This window comes from Gallinula chloropus (assembly GCF_964237585.1).
Source record: "Gallinula chloropus genome assembly, chromosome: 1".
Taxonomy (NCBI): Eukaryota; Metazoa; Chordata; class Aves; order Gruiformes; family Rallidae; genus Gallinula; species Gallinula chloropus.
Window position 1 is genome coordinate 115,839,007 of NC_140085.1, and position 27,191 is coordinate 115,866,197.

Here is a 27,191-nt window from a genome sequence, read left to right on the forward strand (position 1 = left end):
ATGAAGGTCATCACCTGTGAAATAGCGTGGCATAACAAGGAGCCTGTTTACAGTTTAGACTTCCAGCATGGAGCTGATGGGAAGATCAATCGACTGGCCTCAGCCGGTGTGGACACCACCGTTCGTGTAAGTTTCAGACCTGTTTGTGTCTTGTCGCATGCGCAGAGCTGGGATGTGGTGCTTTCCAAGGTGTGAGATTACCGGCTGGTACACCGGGGAAAGGGTGTGAGGTTGTACACCTGTACCCAGAATGGCTGTTCCCCTCACGTGCTGTCATTCCCTGCTGGGTGTTGAACTGGTATTTTTGGAAAATTACTTCTATTGACTGCTGGGTCGTATTCTTGAGTAGTAACAGCTAATTTGGGGTATCTTGTGGGTTAGTGAGACACAACTGGTTTTGATTTCTTTATGTTCAGCAAAGTTCAGTATTATCTGCTGTTTTGTAAGTAGTCACTCAGTGGTATGAGTCTTTCTGCAGACCTTTTCACTCAGCTTCAGATGAAGCTTTCCTAAGTAATTCTGTGTTGGTGTTAGCCACCTTTGTTAATTGATGGTTCATCCGTTTGAGACTCACTTATGAAAATGAAATCTGAGGCTCAGTCCTCAAAATATGTGGCTGTAAGATTCACTGTTTCAAAATCAGGCAGTTACTGACTTCCAGATCCTTAAGGCACATGAAGACTGTCCTCATCATTCCCTTGGTTTCTCTAAAAGCCTCAGTCCTCATTTGAAAGCTGGGGGAAACTGAGTGCACTGGTTGAACCACATTCTTTTTATCTCCATGTTAGTCATCTCCTTCAATAAAGTTAGTGGACAAGTGAGGCACAGTTTTCTTTTGCAGAGAAATTCGTTGACTCAGTTTTAAATTTTATTTTACTCTAACAGCTTCTCTGTACAGAAGGTAGATGTAGTGATCAGAGTCTTTTGGGTTACCATTAGAGCACTTGTAAAAAAACTGACATGTTTACATCCCCTGCATTTTGGGGCTAAGAATGAAAACAGAGCATGTCACTCATCACTGCTGGGCTGTTCATTTCATACTTGAGTTCCTGTAGGCCACCTTGGTATCAGGGCCTGGTGATTTCCTGTAAAAAGTTAGGTTGGTTTGTTTACTAAAACCTCTACTGCCAACCTTTCAGTTTGAGACTGTTCCTCAAACTCATATGGCAGTAAAGAAAGGTTCCAACTTGAGACTTCACCTGTGCTCCTTAGTAATGAACTCCAACACAAAGAATTCTTGTAGGTTTTCTGCTGCATCTGTACGTATCTGTCTTTGCATCATAGTTTTATATTTTAACTATCTCTTGGCCCTGCTTGTGTTCCGTCAGGCTTCCATTGTGATGTATTTGAAGAAGAAATACAAATTATTGTCATAAGGTCTCATTACATGTGGGATGGACACAGGAGAAGAAATAGTTTTCTTTTGTAGTGCTCCTGCATTTTCTTCTGAATAGGGTAATGCTCTCTTTTAGCTGAGAGTGTGAGTTGTAAGGTCGGATCTATCCTTAGCCTCTGGAACACTTGGATTAGATCCAGGTTTGATTCTTAGGATCCTCAATGCAGTGTTTTGTGAAATATTTCTTAATATATTTATTATGAAATCATTATGAATGGTCACTGCTGTAATTTGTGCATTATTAGAATGACCCTGTCTCTTGGAGATGATAAATGTAGTTAAAAATAAGGCAGTGTATGTATTTCAGGGATTTTGGCTGTATGTGTAAGTTACTGAATGCATATATGTCATCTTTATAAGTATACATTTCTGTATGTGTAAGTACAGTTATATATACTCATATAACTGTCTGCAGTTCTTCACTGGCATGGGTCCCTTCCATGGGGTACAGCCCTTCAGGAGCAGACTGCTCCAGTGTGGGTTCCCCCATGGAGTCATAGGTCCTGCCAGAAAACCTGTTCCAGCCTGGGCTCCTTTTCACAAACCCGCTCCAGAAGCCTGTTCCAGCATGGACTCTCCACAGGCCGCAGCTTCCTTCAGGGCACATCCATCTGCTCTGGCACAGGGTCCTCCAGGGGCTGCAGGTGGAGATCTGCTCCTCAGTGGGCTGTGTGGGGACATCCTGCCTCACCATGGTCTTCTCTGCTGGCTGCAAGGGAATATCTGCTCGGGCACCTGGAGCACCTCTTTCCCTCCTTCTTCATTGAACCTTGGTCTCTGCAGGGCTGATTTTCTTACATTTTTCTTTCTCAGCTTTTCTCAGCTTCTGTGCAGTGTTTTTTAACCTTTTGTAAATGTGTTGTTGCGGAGATGCTACCAGTGTCACTGATGGGCTGAACTTGTGACAGTCTTGGAGGCAGCTGGAACTGGCTCTAACATAAAATCACAGAGCGGTTTGGGTCGGAGGGCACCTAAAAGCCCGCCTAGTTCCAACCCCCACCATGGCCAGGGACACCCTCCACTAGCCCAGGCTGCCCAAAGCCCCATCCAACCTGGCCTTGAACACTGCCAGGGAGGGGGCAGCCACAGCTGCTCTGGGCAGCCTGTGCCAGGGCCTCACCGCCCTCACAGGGAAGAGTTTCTTTCTAATATCAAATCTGAAATCTCCCCTCCTTCAATTTAAAGCCATTATCCCTTGTCCTGTCACTCCATGCCAATTTAAGCAGTCCCTCTCGAGCTTTCCTGTAGGCCCCTTTAGGTACTCTATGGCTTCTATAAGGTCTCCTCTGAGCCTTCTCCAAGCTGAACAAGCCCAACTCTCTCAGCTTGTTTTCATAGGAGAGGTGCCCCAGGCCACTGATTATCGTTGTGGCCCTCCTCTAGACTCGCTCCGAGTCTGCCCTTCTGTTGGGGGCCACAGAGCTGGATGCAGTACTCCATGTGGGGTCTCACCAGAGCATAGTAGAGGAGCATAATCACCTCCCTTGACCTGCTGGCCACACTTCATCTGATGCAGCCCAGGATACAGTTGACTTTCTGGGCTGTGAGCACGCATTGATGACTCTTGTTGAGCTTTTTATCAACCAATACACCCAAGTCCTTCTCAAGGCTGCTGTCAATCCATTCTCCATCCAAGCTGTAGCTGTGGTTGGGGTTGTCCCAACCCAGGTGCAGGACTTGGCATTTTGAGCTCACACAGACCCACCTCTCGAGCTTGTCGAGGTCCTTCTAGATGGCACCCCTCCCTCTAGCACATAGACCACACCACACAGCTCGGTGTCACCAGCAGACTCGATGAGGGTGTGCTCAATCCCACTGCATTAAACGGCATTGGTCCTAATACTGACCCCTGAGGAGAGCCTCTTGTCACTGATCTGCACTTGGACATCAAGCTGTTGATCACAATTCTCTTGAGTGTGACTGACCAGCCAATTCCTTGTCCACTGAGTGGTTCTTGAGTCAAATCCATGTCTCTCCAATTTAGCAACAAGGATGTCGTATGGGACAGTGTCAGGTACATAGGTCCAGGTAGACGATACTACTTGTGCTTCCCTTATCCACGAATTCTGTAACCCCATCATAGAAGGCCACCAGATTTTTCAGACACAACTTGCCCTTAGTGAAGCCATGGAGGTTGTAACCAGTCCCCTTATTTTCCATCTGCCTGACTAGAGTTTCCAGGAGGATCTGCTCTGTGATCTTGCCAGGCACAGGCATGAGACTGACTGGTCTGTAGTTCCTTGGTCTTTGTTTTTTCCTTTTTTAAAAGTGAGGGTTATATTTCCCATTTTCCAGTCAGTGGGAGCTTCACTGGAACGCCATGACTTCTCAAATATGATGGAGAGTGAGTGGCTTAGCTACTTCATCCACTAGTTCCTTCAGGACCTGCAGAGGCATCTCATCAGGTCCCATGGACATGTGCAGCTTCAGGTTCCTTAGATGGTCTTGAACCTGATCTTTTACAGTGGGAAGTTCTTCATTATCCTAGGCCCTCCCTTTGCCATTTGCAGCTGGTTTGAGCACTTACTCTTGAAGACTGAGGCAAAAAATACATTGAGTACCTCAGCCTTTTCCATGTCCCAGGTAAGCAGGTTTCCTGTTTCCTTCTGGAGAGGGCCTCACCTTCCTTTTATCGCTCGTGTACATATAGAGGCTTTTATTCTTTATGACATCCCTGGCCAGATTTAATTCTATGATTGCTTTAACTTTCCTAACCTGATCCCTGGCTGCTTGGATAGTTTCTCTGTATTCCTCACAGGCTACCTGCCCTTGCTGCCACCTTCTGTAGGCTTTGGCTCTGTGTTTGAGTTTGCCCAGGAGCTCCTTGTTCATCCATGCAGGCCTCCTGGCATTTTTGCCTGAATCCCTCTTCGTTGTGATGCCTCAATCCTGAGCTTGGGGGAAGTGATCCTTGAATGCCAGCCTACTGTCTTGGTCCTGTCTTCCTTCCAGGGCTTTATCCCATGGTAGAGTACTCAAGGAGGTCCCTAAAGAGGCCAAAGTCTGCTCTCCTGAGGAATGTGGGGGCAGTTTCTGGTGTCATCTCCCAGATGCCACCTCTGAAGTCTCCCCCAGCTACCAAAACCTTGGCACATAAGCCCAGTGCACAGCAGAGTGAAAATCTGCGGTGCGACTGCAGCTTTAGCTCTTCAAGTTTCAGACAAGAAGTTCAGAACGGCTGCTCGAGGAGCACATTGTGGGTTACTGCTGTGGCGTGTGTGTGTGTGTGTATACTACAGCTGGTTCTTGAAATGTATGCAATGCTTCTGTGACTAGATATGGAAAGTGGAAAAGGGACCGGATGGGAAAGCGATCGTGGAGTTCCTGTCCAACCTTGCCCGCCACACCAAAGCCGTGAACGTTGTGCGCTTCTCTCCAGGCGGTGAGATCCTGGCCTCCGGAGGAGACGGTGAGTGGTGAAGCTAATTAACATTAAAAAACCCTATGTTTGTGCATCTGGTGAGTGAAGGGAGAAAAAAACCCACAGGGAAACTTGTTCATACCCCTCTGACACTTCCAGCTTTAGACTCACACACACCCTCCGATTGTCATTTGTAAGTTCTGAAGTAACGGCTTCTGGCTGGCTGGGTGTCTGAGAGGCTTTGCTTCCCAGGAAGTAATTACTGCCTCTGTTTCCTAGGTGGGAGGTTGAATGGATTACCTACTGTCATCCTGGGAAGCTGGGGCAGAATTTGTGACTTGAGGCCTGCCCGTCCATGGCCATGTGGGTTTCCCAGTCACAGGAAGGGCAGTGTTGGATAGGTGTGTGCTCTCTGAGGTAGAGCCAAGTGTTACCTGTCTTAGGGGACGGTTTTTCAAAAGGCCAAAGGGTAGAACCATAGCCAGCTCCAATCAAAAAGCAGATCGAAAGCTAAACGCTCATCCTACACCTGGAAGTCTTCATCTTTTTTATTGGGTAATTAAATAACAATAAAAAATACATTGATTAAAATCAGCACCTCACACTGGAAGCTAAAGCAGTCTGGCACTTCAAAATAAGAACTTCCCCACTATAAAATAAGAACTGCTTTTCATGTGTCTTCTGCGAGATATTTGTAATGCTGAACTAAATGCAATGCATTAACAGTGAGCAGGAAGGAAAGAAACTGTGTTATTTCTTCTACAGATGCTGTTATTTTATTGTGGAAGCTGAATGATAGCAAAGAATCAGAACCATTAGTTTTTCAGGATGAAGATGAAGCTCAGCTCAACAAGGAGAACTGGACTGTTGTTAAAACTTTAAGGTAGCTTAATATTTCATGTGTTTGTTTTCTTTTCAGTGTTTTTAATTCCCCAGTGACTTTTATCATCTGGTACAGTCTTCTGTTCAGTGTATGCTGAACTTCAGTGCTCTCTGAAATTTGCTTGCTGTAATATTCATCCTGTTATTGGCTTTAAATTTTTTTTGGTTGTGGAGTGTTGTTTTGGTTCGGTTTTTTTTATAACAGTGCCATCCTACATCTTTTGTTAAGGCAGAATATTTGCCATTTATGTGACAAAACAGATGTGCTCAGAAATTTGGTCCTGTGATGTGCAGTCACATAAAGCTTAGCGTAGAGATGTAGAAAGTAAATGTGAAGTTTATTTCTAGTTTTGTAGTGGAAATTTTGATCACTGTTGAAGCAAAAAAGCTTTAGGAAATGGAATGATTCCTGCCACTTTGCCAGATGATAGCTGTGAGGCTCAACCAATCTTTTTCAATCAGTTCATTTTGGTAGGTGAAAATCTACTGTATTACCTGCTCTTGTTTCGAGTGTGCCAATAAAACACACAGGCTGTGCCTGCGAAGGATAAGTAAGTATTAGCTCATAGTGGCTAAGGTGTCAAACCACTGCTGGCAGGTGGGATATGACAGATCTCACTCTCAGCTCAAATCTGAAAGAAATTAGTGGTTCTGGACTCTGAAATGCATTTTGGATGAACAATATGTATAACTCTGCCGTGCTTTCTGGGTAGTTTCTGTTAAAAGATTTTGGCTCTGTCTTCCCATACTGATTAAATCATTAAGAATTTACACTTGCTTACAAAAGATGAGTCACTGCCATCCGTAACACATATATTCCTTTTTTTTTTAATGCTTTTATAAAACCCATAAACATGCAGGAAAGTTTTCTTGAGTAGTGACACTTCCTGTTTGCTTTGGTGTCATGTTTTATTTTCTGTTAGTATAAATCCTAGAAGTGTTCATTCGCAGATCACAGAATTGTAGGGGCTGGAAGGGACCTCAAGAGATCAGAGAGTCCACCCCCCCTGCCAGAGCAGGTTTCTTAGGACAGAAATCTTAGGTACAGATCTCTAGGTACAAATTCATAAATGACTTCCAAGGCAGGGTTGTCATTGTCAATGAAATAGACCTGTTGAAAAGGCAGGCTTATTTTGAATTAGAGCTAGGATGTGGCTTTTTAGCATGTTCTACCACATTCTGAATATGGGCGTTTTGAAAGCTGAAAATCATGCTGCCCATTTTACTTCAGTGATACTTTATTTGCCTCTGGATTTGGGGTGTGTTTGTTTTTTGTTTTGATGGGGGGTTTAGAGGGCTTTTTGTTGGTTGGATTTCTGGGGTTTTGAGGTTTGTTTTTTTGTTTTGGCTTGTTGGTTGGTTGGTTGGGTTTGGTTTTTTTTTTTCCTTAAAATACACAAAATTCATGTTTACAAGTGGCTGTTAATTTTTAAATTAATAATTTATTTTTTTCTCATCTGGCTTCTAGAGGCCACTTAGAAGATGTGTATGATATTTGTTGGACCTCAGATGGAAATTACATGGCATCTGCTTCTGTAGATAACACAGCTATAATGTGGGATGTTAATAAAGGTAAGTGTTATGTTTATTACTTGCAGCTCCAGTCTTGATGGAATTGTCTTTTAGTATTTACCAAAATAGTTGAAAGCAATTTTTTTGTGAGAGAACAGTCCAATTGCTAGTGTTCTGGGATTGTGAGGCAGATGACCGAGCATATAAAGATAACCCTCAGGTCAGCAAAACTTAAGCTTAAGTAGTCTCTTCACTTTGGAGTATTCAGGAAGTAAACTTCACTTTTTTTTTTTTTTTTTTTTTCTCCCAAAAAAGCCTCCAACATAAGCATCTTTTATATTACTTCCCCTCATGCTGCAGGAAACAAACAAAACTTAACCTGGAATCTGGTAACTACCTACCTAAGCCAAAAATGGGAAATGAATAGGCTCTGTTTTGCAAAGTGGGACTTTTTTATATTGGCTCCATTCAGCAAAACGCTTCTGTTCATGGTCATCTCACTAGAGTGATTGCTTGTATTCTCCAAGAAGTTCTGGTAGTACCCAGCTAGGTTAGGCTGCTTTACACAGTGGCTTTGTGGGTTTTATTAGCAGTGTAATCATTACTTTCTTTTTTAATTTAATGTGGAAATACTTAATTTTAGAGAAAAGATAACATGTTGTCTCACATTCCTAATGTTTAGTGTCTGATTAAGAAAAATAAAGCAGAATCCAGATTGACTTTTTTTTCAGTGCATGCACATATGAAAACGTAAGTGTTCTGCTGCTGACTTCTTTGTGTTCTTGGTTTGGGTCTCTCCCATCCAGACCACCACACATGCCCCTTTCCAAAAGTCTTTGCCATAAATACATGAATGTCCAATTAAGAATGTGTGTGCTCAGAGAATAAGCATGAGTGAGGGGCATTGTGTACAAATGTATCTCAGACTGCTTCCAACAACTTATCTATGAGAATTATTACTGAAAAGAGCCAGATGGCCTTTTAAGCTGTTATGTTACTTATATGTGATGTCTTCCATTGTCACTGCTGCCTTTTAACATGCAGTTAATGGTGTGGAGGGCATTTTGTCTCTAGGCAAAGAGGCAATGAGTATGTTGGAAGTAAGAAGCCATTATTGGAAAATGTAGGTTTTTGTGGTTGAAGTTGTAGGTACACCGAAGGGAGGAGTTTCAGGGGTAGCTTCCAGTAACACCCAGGTTAAAGTTAGCATGTCAAAAATGTTTTTTTAAATGCCTGGAAGAAAATTGATAGTCAAAATCCACAGAGGTGTTTAATACTAAGAGACCGTAACAGAAGGAGCCCTTGAGGTACGAACTGTAGGCAGCTAATAGGGTATCCCATAGAAATACCACTGTGTGTTTGGCTTGTTGCTGTACTCTGACATCTGCTGTTTGCCACTGTCTGAGACAGAGCTCTGCCGCAGAAGGACTTTGGGTATTACGCAGCATCGCCCCAACCCTATTTGTGGAATATTTTTGAAGAGCTCTTGTCTTTGAAACTTGTCAGCTTATAGTATTTCTTTGCAATAGTGGAACATGGTGCTAAAAGGGGAAAAAAGAAAAAAAAAAAAAGCCCCCTGTCCCTAGTTTTCAGAACAAAATATTTCATAAGCTTATCTGTACCTTTACCTCGTCGTGATGCTTTAGACCTGAGGCGTTCAGTTGTGGAACATCAGTGGGTTCAGAGAGCTGATGCCCTTGAGAGATCTTCATGACAGAGTAAGTTGTGGAAGAACATGAGTTACCACTGCTGTAGAATTGTTTCTGAAAGCTGCCTGCATGGAAGCATCACTCAACATGTGTGTGGTATATTTTTTCCACTGCCTGCTCAACAGAGTAGGTGAGTTGACGCAGCCTCACGTTAGGAGAGTCTGGCTGTCTACCCCCAGCTGAAAGTTATGTTTTAATGCTGCGTTTTGTAGCTTGGCATTCAGCCAAATTCAGTTAGCTGTTGAACAGTTACACAGGCCTGAAAAATATTACTAAATCAAAAAGGTTTTATAATACTTCTGGTTTTGAAATATATTCATCTTGCACGTTTAATGCTTAAGCCAAACTGCTTATCCGAGTCAGTTTGTAAGGAACAAGCCTTAAATAGGTATGTCAGTGTTTACTGTACTTGTGAGGATTTTAGAAATAAAGCAACTATTTCTGATACTCCTACCAGGTACCATGAAATAATCAGTTTGTGTGTTTAAAAAAATTACTTTGAAACATTTTGCCTTGTTTGGTTTCTCTGTTGGTTTTTTTTTTTAAATGAAGCAGTGTTTTAAAGCAAATTTGAATTTAGAATTTGGAAACTGTTTGTAATTTCAGGACAGAAGGTTTCAATATTAAATGAACACAAGAGTTACGTCCAAGGAATAACCTGGGATCCTCTAGGCCAGTACATTGCCACTCTGAGTTGTGATAGGTGAGCTGTTGGTCTGTGCTTTTTCTTACTTGAGGATGAATTGAAAGCAAGTGTGTGGGATAAATGTGACAGTTTTATTCAGATTGTTCTGTTAAAATGTTGATGTGAAATTAACACAATGTTTTAGTTAACTTTTTGCTTGTGGTAAATGATTCCTGAAGTTTGAGTATCCTCTCTAAGCAGCAACTAAGCTTTCATAAACTTGCATAGAAATTTTTCTTTGGGAAATAAGTTTTCATGGTATTGGTCATTAGAGATACTAAGCACATCCTGAGTGAGCACTGCATTCTCTGGGTTGTTAATGAGCTAAGAAGTTCATCGTTGTTGTTTGACAGAAAGACATGAACAGATTAAGAAATCAATTAAAATGTTTTTCCCCTGATACCTTTCTTTTGCCCTCGTGTTCCCTCCATCTCTTAACAGTTTTGTAAGTGATGTCATTGGGAAAGCAAAACACACACTTCATAAACTTGGCCCTTGTCAGAACTTCAGGTTGAGCTTAAACTGTTTGGGGCATGTGTGCTGGTCTGAAGGAGTTCACAGCTGGCTAATAAACACATTTCATCTGGCACCCACTGCAAAGAAAACTGCTGTAATAGTGGAAAAGTAGTTTTGATTTAAGATTTGCAGTAGGCTCAGAAAAATGGTAAGTTAGTGGTGACTAGATCGTTATGAGCCTCTGTCTTCTGATAATCAGTTATGTGAGATCATGTGCCTTTATTAAAACAAACAGCAGTGAAACAAGTAATCAAATCATGCACAAGTTTTTCTCGGAGTAAAGTTGTGAGCAAGGGCATGAGCTGACATGAAGAGGAGAAATCTCCCACCCCTCAGGTTTCAGATGTTTTTCTGCACAGCATCAGCTCAGTGGGGGTCTAACAGTAGCCATACCAGTTGCTGGGACTGACCACTCACCAGCCCAGGGTGGGCACACCTCTTTCCTCTTTTGGCAGCTTAGCTGCGTGACATCCACAGCCAGTAGTTCCACAACTGTCTTAAGGTGTCTGCCACAGTCTTGCCTTCTACATTCTCTTCCTAGCTCTGTCCAGGACTCTTTATGGAGCCGTTTCAGGATATTACATCAGCATAAAGCTTTCTGGTTTTTATTTTGTGGTAGGTGGTTTTCTGTCAGCCTGACAAACCAACATAACTCAGTGAAGTTCAAAGCTGGCAGGAAGGAGAACGTGGTGGGACAAGCAGTTGGATTTGCTTAGACAACCTGCTGGTTTAGTGAGATGAAGTCAGGAGAGTTCCAATGCTCTGTACAGAGACATACTCCAGTTTCCATTTATTCCAATGGAAACTGAAGTATCAAAGTATAGGTAATTGATTTGAGGTGAGTTCCCACTCCCCAGGAACACAATGGCTGCTACAGCCCAGGTAGGAGTAGCGTGGCCATTCTCTGTGCACTAATTCCCTCACTCCCTGTCCTGGTTTTGGTCAGGATGGAGTTAATTTCATTTGTAGCAGCAGATGAATGCTGCGTTTGAGAGTAAAATGGGAGTAATGCTGATAACACCCTGATGTTTCTAGTTGCTGTCAGACAGTCAAGGACTTTCTCAGCTCTTCATGAGAAAGGAGGGGCGAAGCCAGGACAGGTGACCGAACTGACCAAAGAGAGTATTCCACGCCAGTTACGTCCTGCCCAGGATATTGGGGGCTGACGGGAGGAAGGCCTGGGGCGGCTCCGGGACGCACGGTTCTTGGGGGACGGTCGGGTTCTGGTACGGCTCTGGGTGGCACGGCCTGAGTTGTGTGGTTCGGTGAGAAACTGCATTGTGTATCAACAGCTTCATATATTTTACTTTGAAGTCCTGCTAGTATTGTTACATTGTATCTTTCTGTTATCTTAGTAAACTATCCTTATCCCAACTCACGGGCCTCTTAATTTCTTGATTTTGGGGTTATTTGCCCCTTTCTCTTCCTTTTCCCTTCCCTTACTTCTCACCCCCCTTCCCTCTTCCCTTTAACCTGCTCTTTTCCTTAAAGGAGCAGGCAGCTGCGTGGATCTTGGCCCTCAGCCGGGTGAAACCACGACAGTCTTTTTGGCGCCCAACGTGGGGCTCGAAAGGTTGGGATAACGGTAGATCTGACCCTGACCCGATTGTAATTAAGTCAAAGTTGTGATAAGCACTTTGATTTAAGCAGTCTCTGGTCACGATGCTCCGGCTCTGGTATAAGATTTTGCTGCTCTGTCTATTCTTTAGACCGGCAGGGATTAACAATGGCAGCTGGTATGGTGGGAGTAGAGAAAGAAATATCTATGCTGTTTTCTCTTCCTTTGGGCTAAATACAACAGCTCTGGTAACAGTTTTTGAAAATTTCCAATATCCCTGGGATGTTCAAACTAGCATTTTGCTGTTGTTATGTTTGGTGAATATGGTTCTGCTTTTGTTAAATATTAAGCAAAGGTTTATGAATACCACTCAAGAGTGTTCTGCGAGGCCAGATAATCACGAGTGGCAGGGTACATGGCAGAGTATGGGCAACTACCTAGGCACTTTCTCACGTCCGATGTTTTGGAGTTTCACTCCCGAACAGTTACAGGACCCTGATAAAGTGGCTGCATATCTGAAAAGAAATTGCCGTAAGTTTCCCAGAGATGCACAGTTTACTGCACTGTGCTGGGCCCTGGCCACTATTTACCAAACACTGCTTGATAGCAGTCATCAGTGTCAGAGGGAAAGGAAGGAAACCTGCCCAACAGAAACTGCAGCTACTGTAACCACTGGGACTAACACTGAGGCCACTGTAACTTCTATGACTAGAACTGTGGCTACTGCAACCTGCCAAACTGATGCTGCAGCTACTGTAACCACTGGGACTAACACTGAGGCCACTGTAACTTCTATGACTAGAACTGTGGCTACTGCAACCTGCCCAACTGAAACTGCAGCTACTGTAACCACTGGGACTAACACTGAGGCCACTGTAACTTCTGTGACTAGCACTGTGGCTACTGCAACCTGCCCAGATGATGCTGCAGCTACTGCTGCCCCTACAGCAGATACTGCCGGTAAAACAAAAAATCAACCCACATCAGTGTCTGTTGCTCCCGTACGAAAGAGGAAATACACAAAGAAAGTTGTTCCTGTAGTGAAGGATGAGGATGAGGATGAAATTGAATCAGGGCCACCCGATGAAGGTCAGGATAAAGCGGGGTCATCTGATGAAGGTCAGGATAAAGCTGGGTCATCTGATGAATCTCAGGATAAGGCAGGGCCATCCAAACCATCTCAGGATAAGGCAAAGCCATCTCAACCATCCCGGGATAAGGTTGTTCCATCTCAACCATCTCAGGATGAGGTTGTTGTCACACGATCCCTGTCCCTGAGTGAGCTGCGTGAAATTCGAAAAGATTTCAGCCGCCGCCCAGGTGAGCACATCATCACTTGGTTGCTCCGATGCTGGGATCACGGGGCCAGTAGTCTGGAATTAGATGGCAGGGAGGCCAAGCAGTTGGCATCCCTATCTAGAGAAGGAGGCATTGATAAGGCAATTGGGGAAAAGCCTGAAATCCTCAGCCTCTGGAGGCGACTACTGTCAAGTGTGAGGGAAAGGTATCCCATAAAGGAATACATTACATGTCAAACACCCAAGTGTAACAACCTAGAGGCAGTTATCCAGCACCTGAGAGAATTAGCTGTACGGGAGGTAATTTATTATGATCTGGACAACTCACAGCTTCCCTCTGATCCTGATGACGTCCTATGCACTCCAGCTATGTGGCGTAAGGTTGTACGAAGTGCACCAGCAGGGCACACCAATTCATTGGCAACAATGGACTGGAGTGATACATATCCACCAACCGTATCTGAGGTGTCCGGCCATCTCCGGAGATATCAGGACAATGTTTCTCTCTCTGTGATCGCAGCGGTAGAGAAACTGGTCAAGCGACTTGACGAAAATGTGTCCATCTCCCAACCCGTATGCAGCCATGTTGCAGCTATTGGGAGAAAGCGTCCATCATCCCAGAAGGGAGGATACAGTAGGTACACACCGCGAGAGACGCTGTGGTTTTACCTGTGTGACCATGGTGAGGACATGATGAAGTGGGGTATGCAGCCCACCTCAGCCCTTCAAGCACGAGTAAATGAGCTGCGAGGTAAAAGAATCGCACAACGCGGTTCTGCCAGGAAGAATGCTGCACCAGTGAACAACCAACACAGTCAGCGACAATAGAGGTGCCCTGCCTCCAGCCAGGTGGAGGAGAGGGATAACCGTGTTTATTGGACTGTGTGGATCCGATGGCCTGGCACGTCAGACCCACAAGAGTACAAGGCTCTGGTGGATACTGGTGCCCAGTGTACGATAATGCCATCGAATCATGTTGGGACTGAACCTGTTAGCATTTTTGGAGTGACAGGGGGATCCCAACAATTGACTGTGTTAGAGGCTGAAATGAGCTTAACTGGGAAGGACTGGGAGAAACACCCAATTGTGACTGGCCCAGAAGCTCCGTGCATTTTAGGTATGGATTACCTCCGTAGAGGGTATTTTAAAGACCCAAAAGGGTACCGGTGGGCTTTTGGAATAGCTGCTTTGGAGACAGAAGAAATTGAGCAATTGCGTGCCTTGCCTGGACTCTCGGACAATCCTTCTGTTGTGGGGTTGTTGAAGGTCGAAGAACAGCAAGTGCCAATTGCTACGACAACAGTGCACAGAAGACAATACCGTACTAACCGAGATTCCCTGATCCCCATCCATAAGCTGATTCGTCAACTGGAGAGTCAAGGAGTGATCAGCCGAACTCGCTCACCCTTTAACAGTCCCATATGGCCAGTGCGTAAGTCTGATGGAGAGTGGAGGCTGACAGTGGATTATCGTGGCCTAAATGAAGTCACTCCAGGTATGAGTGCTGCTGTACCGGACATGCTGGAACTGCAGTATGAACTGGAATCAAAGACAGCCAAGTGGTATGCCACAATTGACATTGCAAATGCTTTCTTCTCAATACCACTGGCGCCAGAGTGCAGGCCACAGTTTGCTTTCACCTGGAGGGGCATCCAATATACGTGGAATCGTCTGCCCCAGGGGTGGAAACACAGCCCCACCATCTGCCATGGACTAATCCAGACTACACTGGAAAAGGGTGAAGCCCCAGAACACCTGCAGTATATTGATGACATCATTGTATGGGGCAATACAGCAGAGGAAGTATTTGAGAAAGGAAAAAGGATAATTCAAATCCTTTTAGAAGCTGGTTTTGCTATAAAACAGAGTAAAGTCAAGGGGCCTACGCAAGAAATCCAGTTTTTAGGAATAAAATGGCAGGATGGGCGTCGTCAGATCCCAATGGACATTATCAATAAAATAGCAGCTATGTCTCCACCAAGCAACAAAAAGGAAACACAAGCTTTCTTAGGTGTTATAGGTTTTTGGCGAATGCATGTCCCAAACTACAGTCTCATTGTGAGCCCACTTCACCACGTAACTCGGAAGAAGAATGATTTCCAATGGGGCCCTGAGCAGCAACAAGCCTTTGAGCAGATCAAACGCGAGATAGTCCATGCAGTGGCCCTTGGGCCTGTCCGGACAGGGACAGACATTAAAAATGTGCTTTACACTGCGGCTGGAGAAAATGGCCCTACCTGGAGTCTCTGGCAGAAAGCACAAGGGGAGACTCGAGGTCGACCGCTGGGGTTTTGGAGTCGGGCCTACAAAGGCTCTGAGGCCAATTACACTCCAACAGAAAAGGAAATACTGGCCGCCTATGAAGGGGTTCGAGCCGCTTCAGAAGTGATTGGAACTGAAGCCCAGCTCCTCCTGGCACCCCGACTGCCGGTGCTGGGCTGGATGTTCAAAGGGAAGGTCCCTTCTACACACCATGCCACTGATGCTACGTGGAGCAAGTGGGTTGCACTGATTACTCAACGGGCTCGAATAGGAAATCCTAATCGCCCAGGAATTGTGGAAGTGATCACAGACTGGCCTGAAGGCAAAGATTTTGGGATGTCACCAGAGGATGAGGAGGTGACACGGGCTGAAGAAGCCCCACCTTACAACAAACTGCCAGAGGATGAGAAGCAATATGCCCTTTTCACTGATGGCTCCTGTCGCCTTGTGGGAAAGCAACGAAGATGGAAAGCTGCTGTATGGAGTCCTACAAGACGAGTAGCAGAAGCTACTGAAGGAAAAGGTGAATCAAGCCAGTTTGCTGAGGTGAAGGCCATCCAGTTAGCCCTGGAGATTGCTGAGAGAGAAAAGTGGCCGATGCTCTACCTTTATACTGATTCATGGATGGTAGCCAATGCCCTGTGGGGTTGGTTGCAGCAGTGGAAAAAGAACAACTGGCAGCGTAGAGGCAAACCCATATGGGCTGCTGACTTATGGCAAGATATTGCTGCCCGGTTAGAGAAGCTGGTTGTAAAGGTACGTCATGTTGATGCACATGTGCCTAAGAGTCAGGCCATGGAGGAACATCGAAACAACCATCAGGTAGATAAGGCTGCTAGGATTGAAGTGGCTCAAGTAGATCTAGACTGGCAACGTAAAGGTGAATTATTCCTAGCTCGATGGGCTCATGATTCCTCAGGTCATCAAGGGAGAGATGCAACATATAGATGGGCTCGAGATCGAGGGGTGGACTTAACCATGGATGCTATTGCACAAGTTATCCATGAATGCGAGACATGTGCCGCAATCAAGCAAGCGAAGCGCTTGAAGCCACTTTGGTATGGAGGACGGTGGATGAAATACAGATATGGGGAGGCTTGGCAGATTGATTACATCACCCTCCCACGCACCCGCCATGGCAAGCGCTACGTGCTTACGATGGTGGAGGCAACCACCGGCTGGCTGGAAACATATCCTGTACCCCATGCCACTGCCCGGAATACAATCCTCGGTCTTGAAAGGCAAGTCCTATGGCGACACGGCACCCCAGAAAGAATCGAGTCAGACAACGGGACTCATTTCCGAAATGCTCTCATAGACACCTGGGCAAAAGAGCATGGCATTGAGTGGGTGTACCACATTCCTTATCATGCACCAGCCTCTGGGAAAATTGAACGATATAATGGACTCTTAAAGACTACCCTGAAAGCAATGGGTGGTGGAACATTCAAACACTGGGATACACATTTAGCCAAAGCCACATGGTTAGTTAACTCTAGGGGATCCACCAATCAAGCTGGTCCTGCTCAGTCAAAATTTCCACGTACTGTGGAAGGAGACAGAGTCCCAGTGGTGCATATGAAGAGTATGTTAGGGAAGACGGTTTGGGTCATCCCTGCTTCGGGCAAAGGTAAACCCATGTCTGGGATTGCTTTTGCTCAAGGACCTGGTTGTACTTGGTGGATAATGCAGAAGAATGGAGAAGTTCGATGTGTACCCCAGAGGGATTTGATTTTAGGTGAGAATAGCCAATATAAGTAATAAGGTAGAAATTGTATTATAATAATTGCTCTGTACATTCATTATTGCTATTATTGCTGTATGTTTTTGTATGTTGTACCAATGGAGTTACAGCCGGAGTCATACAAGTCAATGAAAGAAGAGTGCCACGATGACGGGACCAAGACCTGGTGTTCCAAGGACTTTTTCCTCCTTCCCTTTGAAAATGAACGTCTTTGATTCACAGACTATGAACATGGACCATGTCAGATGTATCGGTCGAGAGCCTGAGATACAGCATGCAACGATCCAATGGCGCATACTGACACCATGAGAGACTGTTACGAAGAATGAAGCCTGAAAAGCATCATGGACTAAATGTTCGTTCACTCAACAAACTCAGAGGAATGGACTAAGGGAAGAATACCTGTATGCACATATGTGCGTATACATGTGTGCACACATATATGTGTGTCTGGAACAAGAAATGGTTGGATTTGGTCATGACGTAAATGGTATGGAATAAGGGGTGGATAATGTCCTGGTTTTGGTCAGGATGGAGTTAATTTCATTTGTAGCAGCAGATGAATGCTGCGTTTGAGAGTAAAATGGGAGTAATGCTGATAACACCCTGATGTTTCTAGTTGCTGTCAGACAGTCAAGGACTTTCTCAGCTCTTCATGAGAAAGGAGGGGCGAAGCCAGGACAGGTGACCGAACTGACCAAAGAGAGTATTCCACGCCAGTTACGTCCTGCCCAGGATATTGGGGGCTGACGGGAGGAAGGCCTGGGGCGGCTCCGGGACGCACGGTTCTTGGGGGACGGTCGGGTTCTGGTACGGCTCTGGGTGGCACGGCCTGAGTTGTGTGGTTCGGTGAGAAACTGCATTGTGTATCAACAGCTTCATATATTTTACTTTGAAGTCCTGCTAGTATTGTTACATTGTATCTTTCTGTTATCTTAGTAAACTATCCTTATCCCAACTCACGGGCCTCTTAATTTCTTGATTTTGGGGTTATTTGCCCCTTTCTCTTCCTTTTCCCTTCCCTTACTTCTCACCCCCCTTCCCTCTTCCCTTTAACCTGCTCTTTTCCTTAAAGGAGCAGGCAGCTGCGTGGATCTTGGCCCTCAGCCGGGTGAAACCACGACACTCCCCCATGAATGCTTGTGCTGGCACAAGCCTTACCCAGCCAAGTAACTGTCAGTGCTGCATTGGCAATTCAGCCGTCAGAACACGGGCACCTCGCGGTGTCTCACGAACAGAGTTCGGATTCTTGTGTGGTTGTCGGGTGTATTTGGCAGTCCAGACTGAGAAGTGAGGTGCTGCAGCTCTGTGTGAAACTTGGGGTGAAAGGGAGCTGTTCATGGCTAACTGCTCTCCCACCACATAGGGTCCTGCGGGTGTACAACACACAAACCAAGCGTGTAGCCTTCAATGTCACCAAGATGCCATCCGGATCGGGAGCTGAAGGGGAGGTATGTTGTTCTGCTGCAGACGGTACTGCTGAATGTGCTGGGTGCTGTTTTCAGTGAGTGGCTCTGTTCTGTGCAACCAAAAGGGGCAAATGTTTTCCATCCAGGTAATTCATACATCAGGTGTCTTTTGTCTCTGTCTCACCTTTGCGTTTCATAAATTGACCCTTAAACGTTGCAGAAATGACTGAGAACATTTGCAGGTTCAGCTGGTTAAAGCAGTAACGCCGTGTCTTTGGTTGTAAATGTTAAAATTAATGTGGAAAAAATAGTGTGTGTAGTGAGCTCTTAATAGGAAAAACCTCAAACCTGTCTGTCAGTAACTGTAAGTTTATTAATGGATATGACATAGCAACAGTATTGGAAAGTCAGTAGCCTGAAATTTTCAAAAAGGTAATGTGATTTTTAGGAAAAATATGTATTAGTGAAAATTTACGAAAATCTTTAACCCTGAGGGGGAAAAACAAAGAGCTTTTGCCCCCAACAGTTGTAAGTTATAGTAAAATAACACCTCTGAGATGGCTATAACCTTTTAAATTCCTTTTATTCTTTTCTCTTTTTTTCTTTTTTGTGAAAAAATCATTAACAGTTTTATAGAGACTAAAGAACAGGCATGAAGGGAGGATGTTTGCAGTTATAGAAGTTCTCTTTAAACCTCCAATAGAGTTAAAATTAAATGCCTAAGGAACAGGCTTTTTTATGTTGAGTGTTAAATAATATTATTCTCCAGGTTATTACCATATTTTGATTATTGGTCTGAAGTGACTGCTCTTTGAGTGTTTTGATTAGTAGCTGAAGAGGGATCAAGGACCATTTTTCTTAGCTGTGAGGAATTTATAGCTTGGCAGAAGTGAGTTTGATGGAGTTTTTAAAACATTTATCTTTTATGTAAAAAAATTCCATCAGGTTGCATTGCACAAATGGATGGTTTTTTCTCACTTGAATTCCAGCTGACACGTTCTTGGCACTTTACACAGTCGTATTTTCAATGTTACAGGCGAGGAGCTATCGGATGTTTCACGATGACAGCATGAAGTCGTTTTTCCGCAGGCTCAGTTTTACTCCTGATGGCTCCTATTTACTTACTCCAGGTATGTGAGAGCGTGCATGTACTGTAACTGACATTGTATCTATTATGCTTTAGCTTGAATGGGCATCGAGATTGCTTTCAAACTGCCAGGGGATGCTTATTTACCTTAAATATGCTGTTCTGCATTCTTCCTACTGAAGTAAAGGGAGACTGCACAGTACTTTTCTGTTAGCAGTCCAGAACATCAGCTTTCTCCTGTGATAAAAAATATGCTTATGGCATTTTTCTGGACTGAAGCACGTAAACTGCAACAATACAGCTCTGTTAAAATAGAAACGAAGACTAGTAAGTGGTTTCTATTGACTGGTCTGCCTTGGTTTGTATCTTTTCTTAAGAACATTCTGCAGTCGTAGTAAAAATAACATTGCAAGGAGGGGATCGGTTTGCCCGTACAAGCGCTGCTTTTATGGACGTCTGGCAACATCAAAAAGAAGCTTTGAGGGGGAAGTATATAAGGGAAACAAAAACAGCAGTAGATAAATATTTGGGATGCCTTTTCAGGTTGTGTTCAGGTTGCACAGCTCTTGCCCAACTGACAAGCCAATTCCCAAGTAGAATGTTTATGGACATAAAGTGTGTACTCAGTACCTTTTGGAGTTGATGAGTAATGTTTTAACCTTTGTTTTTGCAGCTGGCTGTGTTGAATCAGGAGAAAATGTAACAAATACCACGTATGTTTTCTCCAGAAACAATCTTAAAAGGTAGAGTTTTTAATAAGATAAAAATATTTTTTCATTTTTTTAAAAAAAAACAACCTTAAAAATGAAATGCTGTTTTCTGTAATACTGATTCTTTATGAAAGGCCCGTGGGTCACCTGCCATGTCCCGGAAAGGCAACTCTTGCTGTTCGCTGCTGCCCAGTCTACTTTGAGTTGAGAAGAGCATTTAATAAAGGTACTGTAAATCCTTCAGGGAGTATGATTTTACAGCATTTATGTGAAAAGGCCACTGTGGCTGTTTACTGTTTTATGTCCCAGCCTTTTAACATTCCATTAAGATAGTTTTGTACCACATCTTAGAAGCTGTTTCCTGATTCTAAGTCCCTGAATTCACTTTAAGTACCTTGTGAGACGCTTTTGATATAGCAGATAAACATTCTTGCTTGGATTCTTAGGCTACAGAAACACTATTTAATATTTTTCTTTAACTTTTAACCATTTTGTGTGAGTAAGAATAAATAACTTGGCTTAGCACTAAAGGAGAGACTGGTAGAAATATTTTCTGTTAGCCTCAACTACCCACATCACAGAAGCACCAGAGAGTTGGTGCAGTTTGCGACAACCATTAATGTTTTTTCAAGAAAGCCAAACCTGAAGTAGTGCTGGTGTTACTGGCCAGAACTGGAGTGGTGAGTTGGGGAATGGATAGTATGAACTTGCATTGAGAACTTACCAGGAGCTTGAAATCCAGCCTTATTGTGAGCCCGGTAGGTTCAGGAGAGTTTATATTTTAACAAGACCAGTCTTACCCTGGTGAAAAGGCAGAGCTTTGCTCTTTTCCTAGAGGGTCATTTTGTAGTATTGCTTACAAAACATAGGGGTTACCTCTTGTTGTGTTCTTTATTTTTATCATAATCTTGAAATCCGCTGTAATGGTATGTTGCAAAGTAACGCTATCAGTGTCTACTCTTGATCTCCACAGCTCCTCTAAATGGTGTGTTTAGTTTCTGCAGCTTACACCCAGAAAAGTTAAAATCTCTGGTAGTCTAGACATTTGTAGCTGCGAGTAAGTTAGGTGATGTCAACGGCCCGTTTCAGTGCATGGCTTCCATAAGCATCATAGAGAATGGGAGCTCAGTCTGCTGGGCACTTCTGAAAGCAGCTAGAGCCCTGCTTCCAGAATTCAGCCTTACAGAGAACTAATGTTGCAGTGAAAAGGCTAGCTGGGAGCTGAACCCAGTGTGACATAAATAGAGCTAAATCCATATATATAAATATACGGAAATTTGTGACCTTACACTAAGGTGTGTCTGTTTGGACCTTTATACTAATGTGCACAGAAGTATGTTAAAACATTTCAGTTGGAAAAGTATGAGAAACTTACAAAGCAAAATAATAGCAAAACTTCTGCCAATTTCTCTATCTTAAGCTAAGGCAATAGAGGGTAAAGTTCAGACAACAGAAATACTGGTCTTTGACATTAAACTTTGCATTTTATAGAAGTGCTGTCTTAACCATTATCTTGATACTGATTATTAATGAAATATTTAACTAGATTCACAACTAAGTGCAGTTATTACCTTGTGATGAATGCAAGGGAATTCTCAGTGTGTTAATGTCTTTTCCTTCTAGATGAAATCAGTCAGAAATCAGCTTCTACTCTATTTACTCTGCCCTATCGGTTGGTGTTTGCTGTTGCTTCAGAAGACTCTGTGCTTTTCTACGACACTGAGCAGTCCTTCCCCTTTGGTTATGTTTCTAATGTACATTATCACACCCTGAGTGACATTTCATGGTGGGTAACTGTTATATTGTTAAGATTTGTTGTGATGGGAGTGTCCTTTGCATGTTGAAGCTGTGTGTGTCTTGTTTTAACTTCATTTTTTGTTTGACACACACGTGGTCACTCTCATCCCAGCGTCTGGACAGCAGGCTGCCTTTGTTTTTTTTTTACCTTGTAAACTTGGGAACTATGGTTCAATTACCAGTTGGGGGGAAGTAAGGCACAAGCAGCCCAGAGACAAGCAGGTAGATGTTCTGATGAAAACTGATGTGCTGGGTGCCCATAACAGTACTTGTTGTTTGGGCAGCGTGACTAATGATAATGACGTTAGTTGTAGGTTTCAGAAGTAATTTCTCTGAGTTCAGGTGTCTCTATCCTGGCCAAATTCTGTTTTATCGGCACCATTCTGCTTAATGGTTCCTTATGTGTGGGACTAAGTCATTTATCTGACTTGATGTGGGGTGTCAGAACAGGAACTGCAAATTGAACTTGAGCCTTGAAGTCAGAATAGACTGCTCTGCTGGACAAGGCCTTTTCTCTCAGCCTTTCTGGCCAATATACCTAGGCTGAGGACCACACAGAGCCCTCTCTTTCAGGAGTTTTAATTGATGCTCAGACACTGTGAAGGTGACTGTGTGCCAAGTGGAAGAGAGTGGAAAAGAGTAGAAAAGCAAGGGGGTTTTAATCAGTGACAGACATTACTTGGTGAAATGAGAACGCAGGACCCATTCAGGTGAGCACCACGGTGATTCTGAGCATTGCCTCAGCACAAGGAGCACAAGCAAGGAGCATTAACTGCTCTGCTGGCCTGAATGAGGGGAGCTCAGCAAGTTTCAGCAAACAAACCATTACTTGTGCCAGCTCAAGTGCATTCAGGTGCTGGCAGCAGCAGATTATAGGTGATCACAGATGCCACCAGAGGGGTTGAATTAGACTTGAAGGCCAGAATCAAAGGTCATCTGTTCATTTAATGTTTCTCCCTTGACTGCAGTTTTATTTAAATGTATACATGTACTTGGGGATGGGAGGAGGAAAGGACAGGTACAGTGTGTGTTAGGGATAGGGGGAGTGGGTTGAAGACAAGTTCTGACCTCTGCTTTTAATGGAAAAAACCCCCCAACAAATAGGTCCAGCGACGGAGCCTTTCTTGCTATTTCTTCCATGGATGGATATTGCTCATTTGTTACCTTTGAGAAAGATGAACTGGGAATACCGCTGAAGGAGAAGCCACAGATAAATGTCAGGACTTGTGGTGTGACAGAGAAGAAGGTGAAAAAAAGCCAGTCCCACAAAGTCGGTTCCCCAGGCTCTTGGCTGACAGAGGGGACTCCTCCCAGCAGGGTCACCGATCCCAGCACTCCAACCCCACAAGCTAGAACACCCACGGCTGCCGGTAAGGACTTGCCTTCCACACCTGTTGGCATAAAAAATGTTCCAGTCTCATCCTCAGACGAGAGGAAAATCAGCCAGCCAGCCAGCCAGAGCACTAAAGGAAACCAGCCCAGGAGGATTACTCTCAACACTTTACAAGCATGGAGCAAGACGCCAAGGTGAGATTTATATTGCCGTTTCCAGTCATAAATACGAAGGCCAAGACAAGCTGTGCTTGTGCTACATTTAAGGGGCTGAGGTTTAGACATCAATTCCCAGCCCTGTGTCTTGGTGGTAGCTGCATTGACATGGAATGTTCTGTTCCATTTGTACCCCAACTGAAAGGTCAAAATGTCTTCTGAATCCTAAATGTACAGCTTTTGTATTTGTGTCTGCAGTGCAAGGCAGCAGCAAAGTGAACCTGACCGTTACGCCTTGTCCATATGGCAGCAACAAGTGTCTGTCTTCAGGTTCCGTTTTCCATATAAAGATGGTGCCTGAAGCCTTCAGCTGACAGGAGCTATTTAAAGATCCTTCTAACAAGAAATATTTTAAGAAGAATGCACGTCTCAGCAGGCCCTCAGTATGCATGGTCACGGATGTGGGACTCAGTGCACTGACGTGAGGACTGGGGTTTCAGGAATTGCCTGTAATCCATGTATCAATAGTAGACAGCCTGCCACCTAAGATCCTGGGCTGTTGTGCAACAGTTAGGAGACAGCCATGCAATAGAGATAGACCTCATCAGCCAAACAAGGCTATTGTAGCATCAAAGGAGATTACTGTAACTTCTCATAGGAATGTTTTAATTAGTAAGGAGCTGGGGAGGAAGTGGTGAATGAGAAAGCAGGATAGTGGATTCCATCAGCAACCATGAAGAAAAAATCTTGGAAATGGTGGCTTTCCTCGCACCGGTGTTCTCTGTACTGGCACTAACAAGTCAAAGGGTTGTAGGTAGTTGGAAGTGATTTTGCCTGGAGGGTGCAGTAACCAGTGGAGCTAATTGATGCTTTTATGCTTGAGGGAAACTGTATTTAACTATATCGACCTATTAGGCCATGACTGTCATCTCATATGGGCATGTGTGGTGCTACTTGTAAGACTTCTTTTTTTTTTTTTTTTTTAAGGTTCAAACCTCAGCTGCTTTGGCACTTAAAAGTTAAGTGCCACCTGGAAAAAATTTAGCAGAAGAAAATAGATGTAGAACAATCGTTAATGGACCTCAGTGGGCAAAATAATGCCCTAGTTTTATGTATCTAAAGTGTTAAGGTGGACAGGACTAGGGAATATTAAGCACAGCCAGTCTTAATTTTAAAATATTTGACCAAGTTACTGTGCTCTAAAGGTGAGTATCAAGCATTTTGCCACATCTAACATGCAAAAGTGCTTACTAGTGGAGAAGATCACTAGTGTGATTTAAAGTACTTCTAAAAAAAATGCTCTGTTCAATGTATAACATGTAGGAAAAATTCAAAATAAAATCCATCTCAGCTACATTTAAATATAACTAAATCTATCTGAAGTAAGTCTTGAAGTATTTCTGGAAATGATGGCTTTAAAGCAGCTCAACTGTTTCTGCTCTTTTAAAGGAGAGCAAACTTCATTCCACTGAAGCCAGATACGCCGACCTCTGCATATCCAGACACGGTTCCCGAATCTCCCTCTTCAGAACAGGAACATGGTAACGCCTCTGCGGTTATTAATATCCAGCAAAGTCTTTTGCCTCTCGGTTCTTTCCATTATAGACTTCTGAGCTTATAACACAAGCACAGTCAGGCACAAACTTAAACCTAGGTGCAGATGCTAAAGCTTCCTCATTGACTTGGTGTGTTTGGAAAGTGCTCTTGACAATGTGAAGTGTGTTCTGGCTGAGGTTGCTCTTAGACAGCTGCTGATGTGATGGTGTCACCGCCATTTCTGTAGTAATGGGTGCGTTTGCTGACACTGAAATCAGGAAGAATAAATTCATTGAATAAATAAATGCTCTTCAGGTTCTACAGGTGGGTTTTAAAGACCCTTGTGCTTTCAGCACATCATTCATGATGCTGGACTCTCTCAAAGCAGGGTTGTGGATTTTTTTGGTGAGTGCTGAACTGGGGGTGAATTCAGCAAACCAATTTACTTTTTTTAATCTGGATAGACTTAGCTCAAATGATTTTCCTGTCTGCCTGTTTCAGAGAGGTCACTGCCATCTGATGACGGTCTTCAAAATCCCCCAGCATCGAAACGTCCAAGAATTGAGGAAGAGCCTCTTCCTACGTCTGCTGAAGATCAAATCGGCTGCGGTGCAAACAAGTAAAGGCAAAGTTTTTCATAGACTCTTCACAGTCTGAAGGCATTGTAGCCATATCTGAGAGTGCTTTTATTTTTTGCAAATGCTCAATCCTCAGTTCCTGACCAAAGTACCATCTGCATATTGGGTGTGGTGCTGTGAAGAAAGAAACTGCCAGTGGAAGACACAGGTTTCAGGAACTTTGCAGATGAATAAATAGTTGTGAAGTGACTTCTAAGTGCGTTTGTACTTCTTGAAGACTGCAGTGTTTGAGAAATGCCACAGCTCTAAGGAAATCTGGGAAACCTGGGTATTGGAAAGCCACACAGTAACCTTAGAGTCTCCATCAAAGTCCCTGAGTTGATGTTTATGAAGTATTATGTCTTCCAGTAACCCTTCTGGCAAAAGAATAGGGTTTCTAAGGACTTAAAATGATGATGTGGTGTGAGACACAAAACTAAGAAACTGTTTCAGTTAAGTGCCTTGGCTCACCTGTTCAGCAATGTGTGAAGTAATTCAGACTCTCTGGTACGTGTGGAATAGAATCTGATGTTCACGTGCTCTGAATGCAGCAGCACATACTGTGATTGATACAATGGAGACATAAAGCAGAATTTGTAACTGCAAAGAACAAGAAAGCGAAAGGAAGAGACCCTATGAAGACCGTTACAAGCATTAAACAGCAGAAGAAAGTTCTTAATTCTTTCCTTTCTGTATTTAAAAAAATGCAAACATGAGATTTGAGTGTATACATTAGAAGTTTCACACTTTCCAAATCTTAACTCCATTAGCTGATAAAATATATTATAAAGCCAGTTTACGCTGAGCTTCTGGAAGTTGATTTCTCTTTAGTATGTAATATTTGTACTGAGAGCTTGGCATTTAATAACTGAACCAAGACCTGCGATTTGTTGAGACCAAAATGTTTGAAGATCACTACACTGGTTTGCTGCAGTGTGCAGACCTGGCCTCCTGAAGTAGAATGCTCAGCCACAGTATTGTGAGCTCGTCCACTTTAATTTCTTTAACATCATAACTTGATTTTTTTAAAAGTAAGATAATTCTTAAAAGGTGTTCTAGCTGATGATAGCACGTAGAAGATTTAAATAGAATTTTCTCTCATGAGTTAGGCTACTTTTCTATCATTTGAAGCTCCATAACACACAGGAGGGGAAAGCTGCAATTGATATTAAAGCTTTGACTTTAATTCTTCCCTGGATTTGGTTGTTTTTCAGATGTGTAATTTACTTAAAACTTGTTTCCTCTCAGTTTCTAAGAAAGTGGAATACTACTTGAGACCAACAGAAATGCAAATGTTTCAGAAGCAATTCATAAAATTCCATAGGGAGGAGTTCAATACCTGTCTTCCAGTGTTTGCCTACAATTAAATTTCAGCAGAAGTTAATCAGCAAAGACTTGTAGCAAACTAACTGAATCTTTGCTTTCAACCACTCAGATGACGATGGAGCTTCATTAGACTTACACAAACGTAGTTGTTCTTCTAGTGAGGACTATAAAGACTTGATTACCAAGCAGTGCCAAATCTAAAACTGGGGCTTTTTTTGTCCCAAAGAGTTTATAGAGATATTTAAAGTTTGTAGAAATACGTGAATCGTTAGCTGAAGCAGTTATTTCTAATTACCAT

At 43.5% G+C, this 27,191-nt stretch overlaps 1 protein-coding gene across 1 annotated transcript; it reads left to right on the plus strand.

Moving 5' to 3' along the window:
- CHAF1B (chromatin assembly factor 1 subunit B) lies at positions 1-25,573 on the plus strand (the record flags this gene model as incomplete). Its single annotated transcript, XM_084267642.1, has 13 exons — positions 1-126; positions 4,673-4,805; positions 5,523-5,640; positions 7,108-7,211; positions 9,467-9,563; positions 18,290-18,374; positions 19,369-19,462; positions 20,093-20,162; positions 20,264-20,355; positions 21,753-21,915; positions 23,031-23,453; positions 24,864-24,955; positions 25,452-25,573. The coding sequence occupies 13 exons, from the start codon at positions 1-3 to the stop codon at positions 25,571-25,573; spliced, it is 1,719 nt and encodes a 572-aa protein (XP_084123768.1).
- Positions 25,574-27,191: the final 1,618 nt, after the last annotated feature.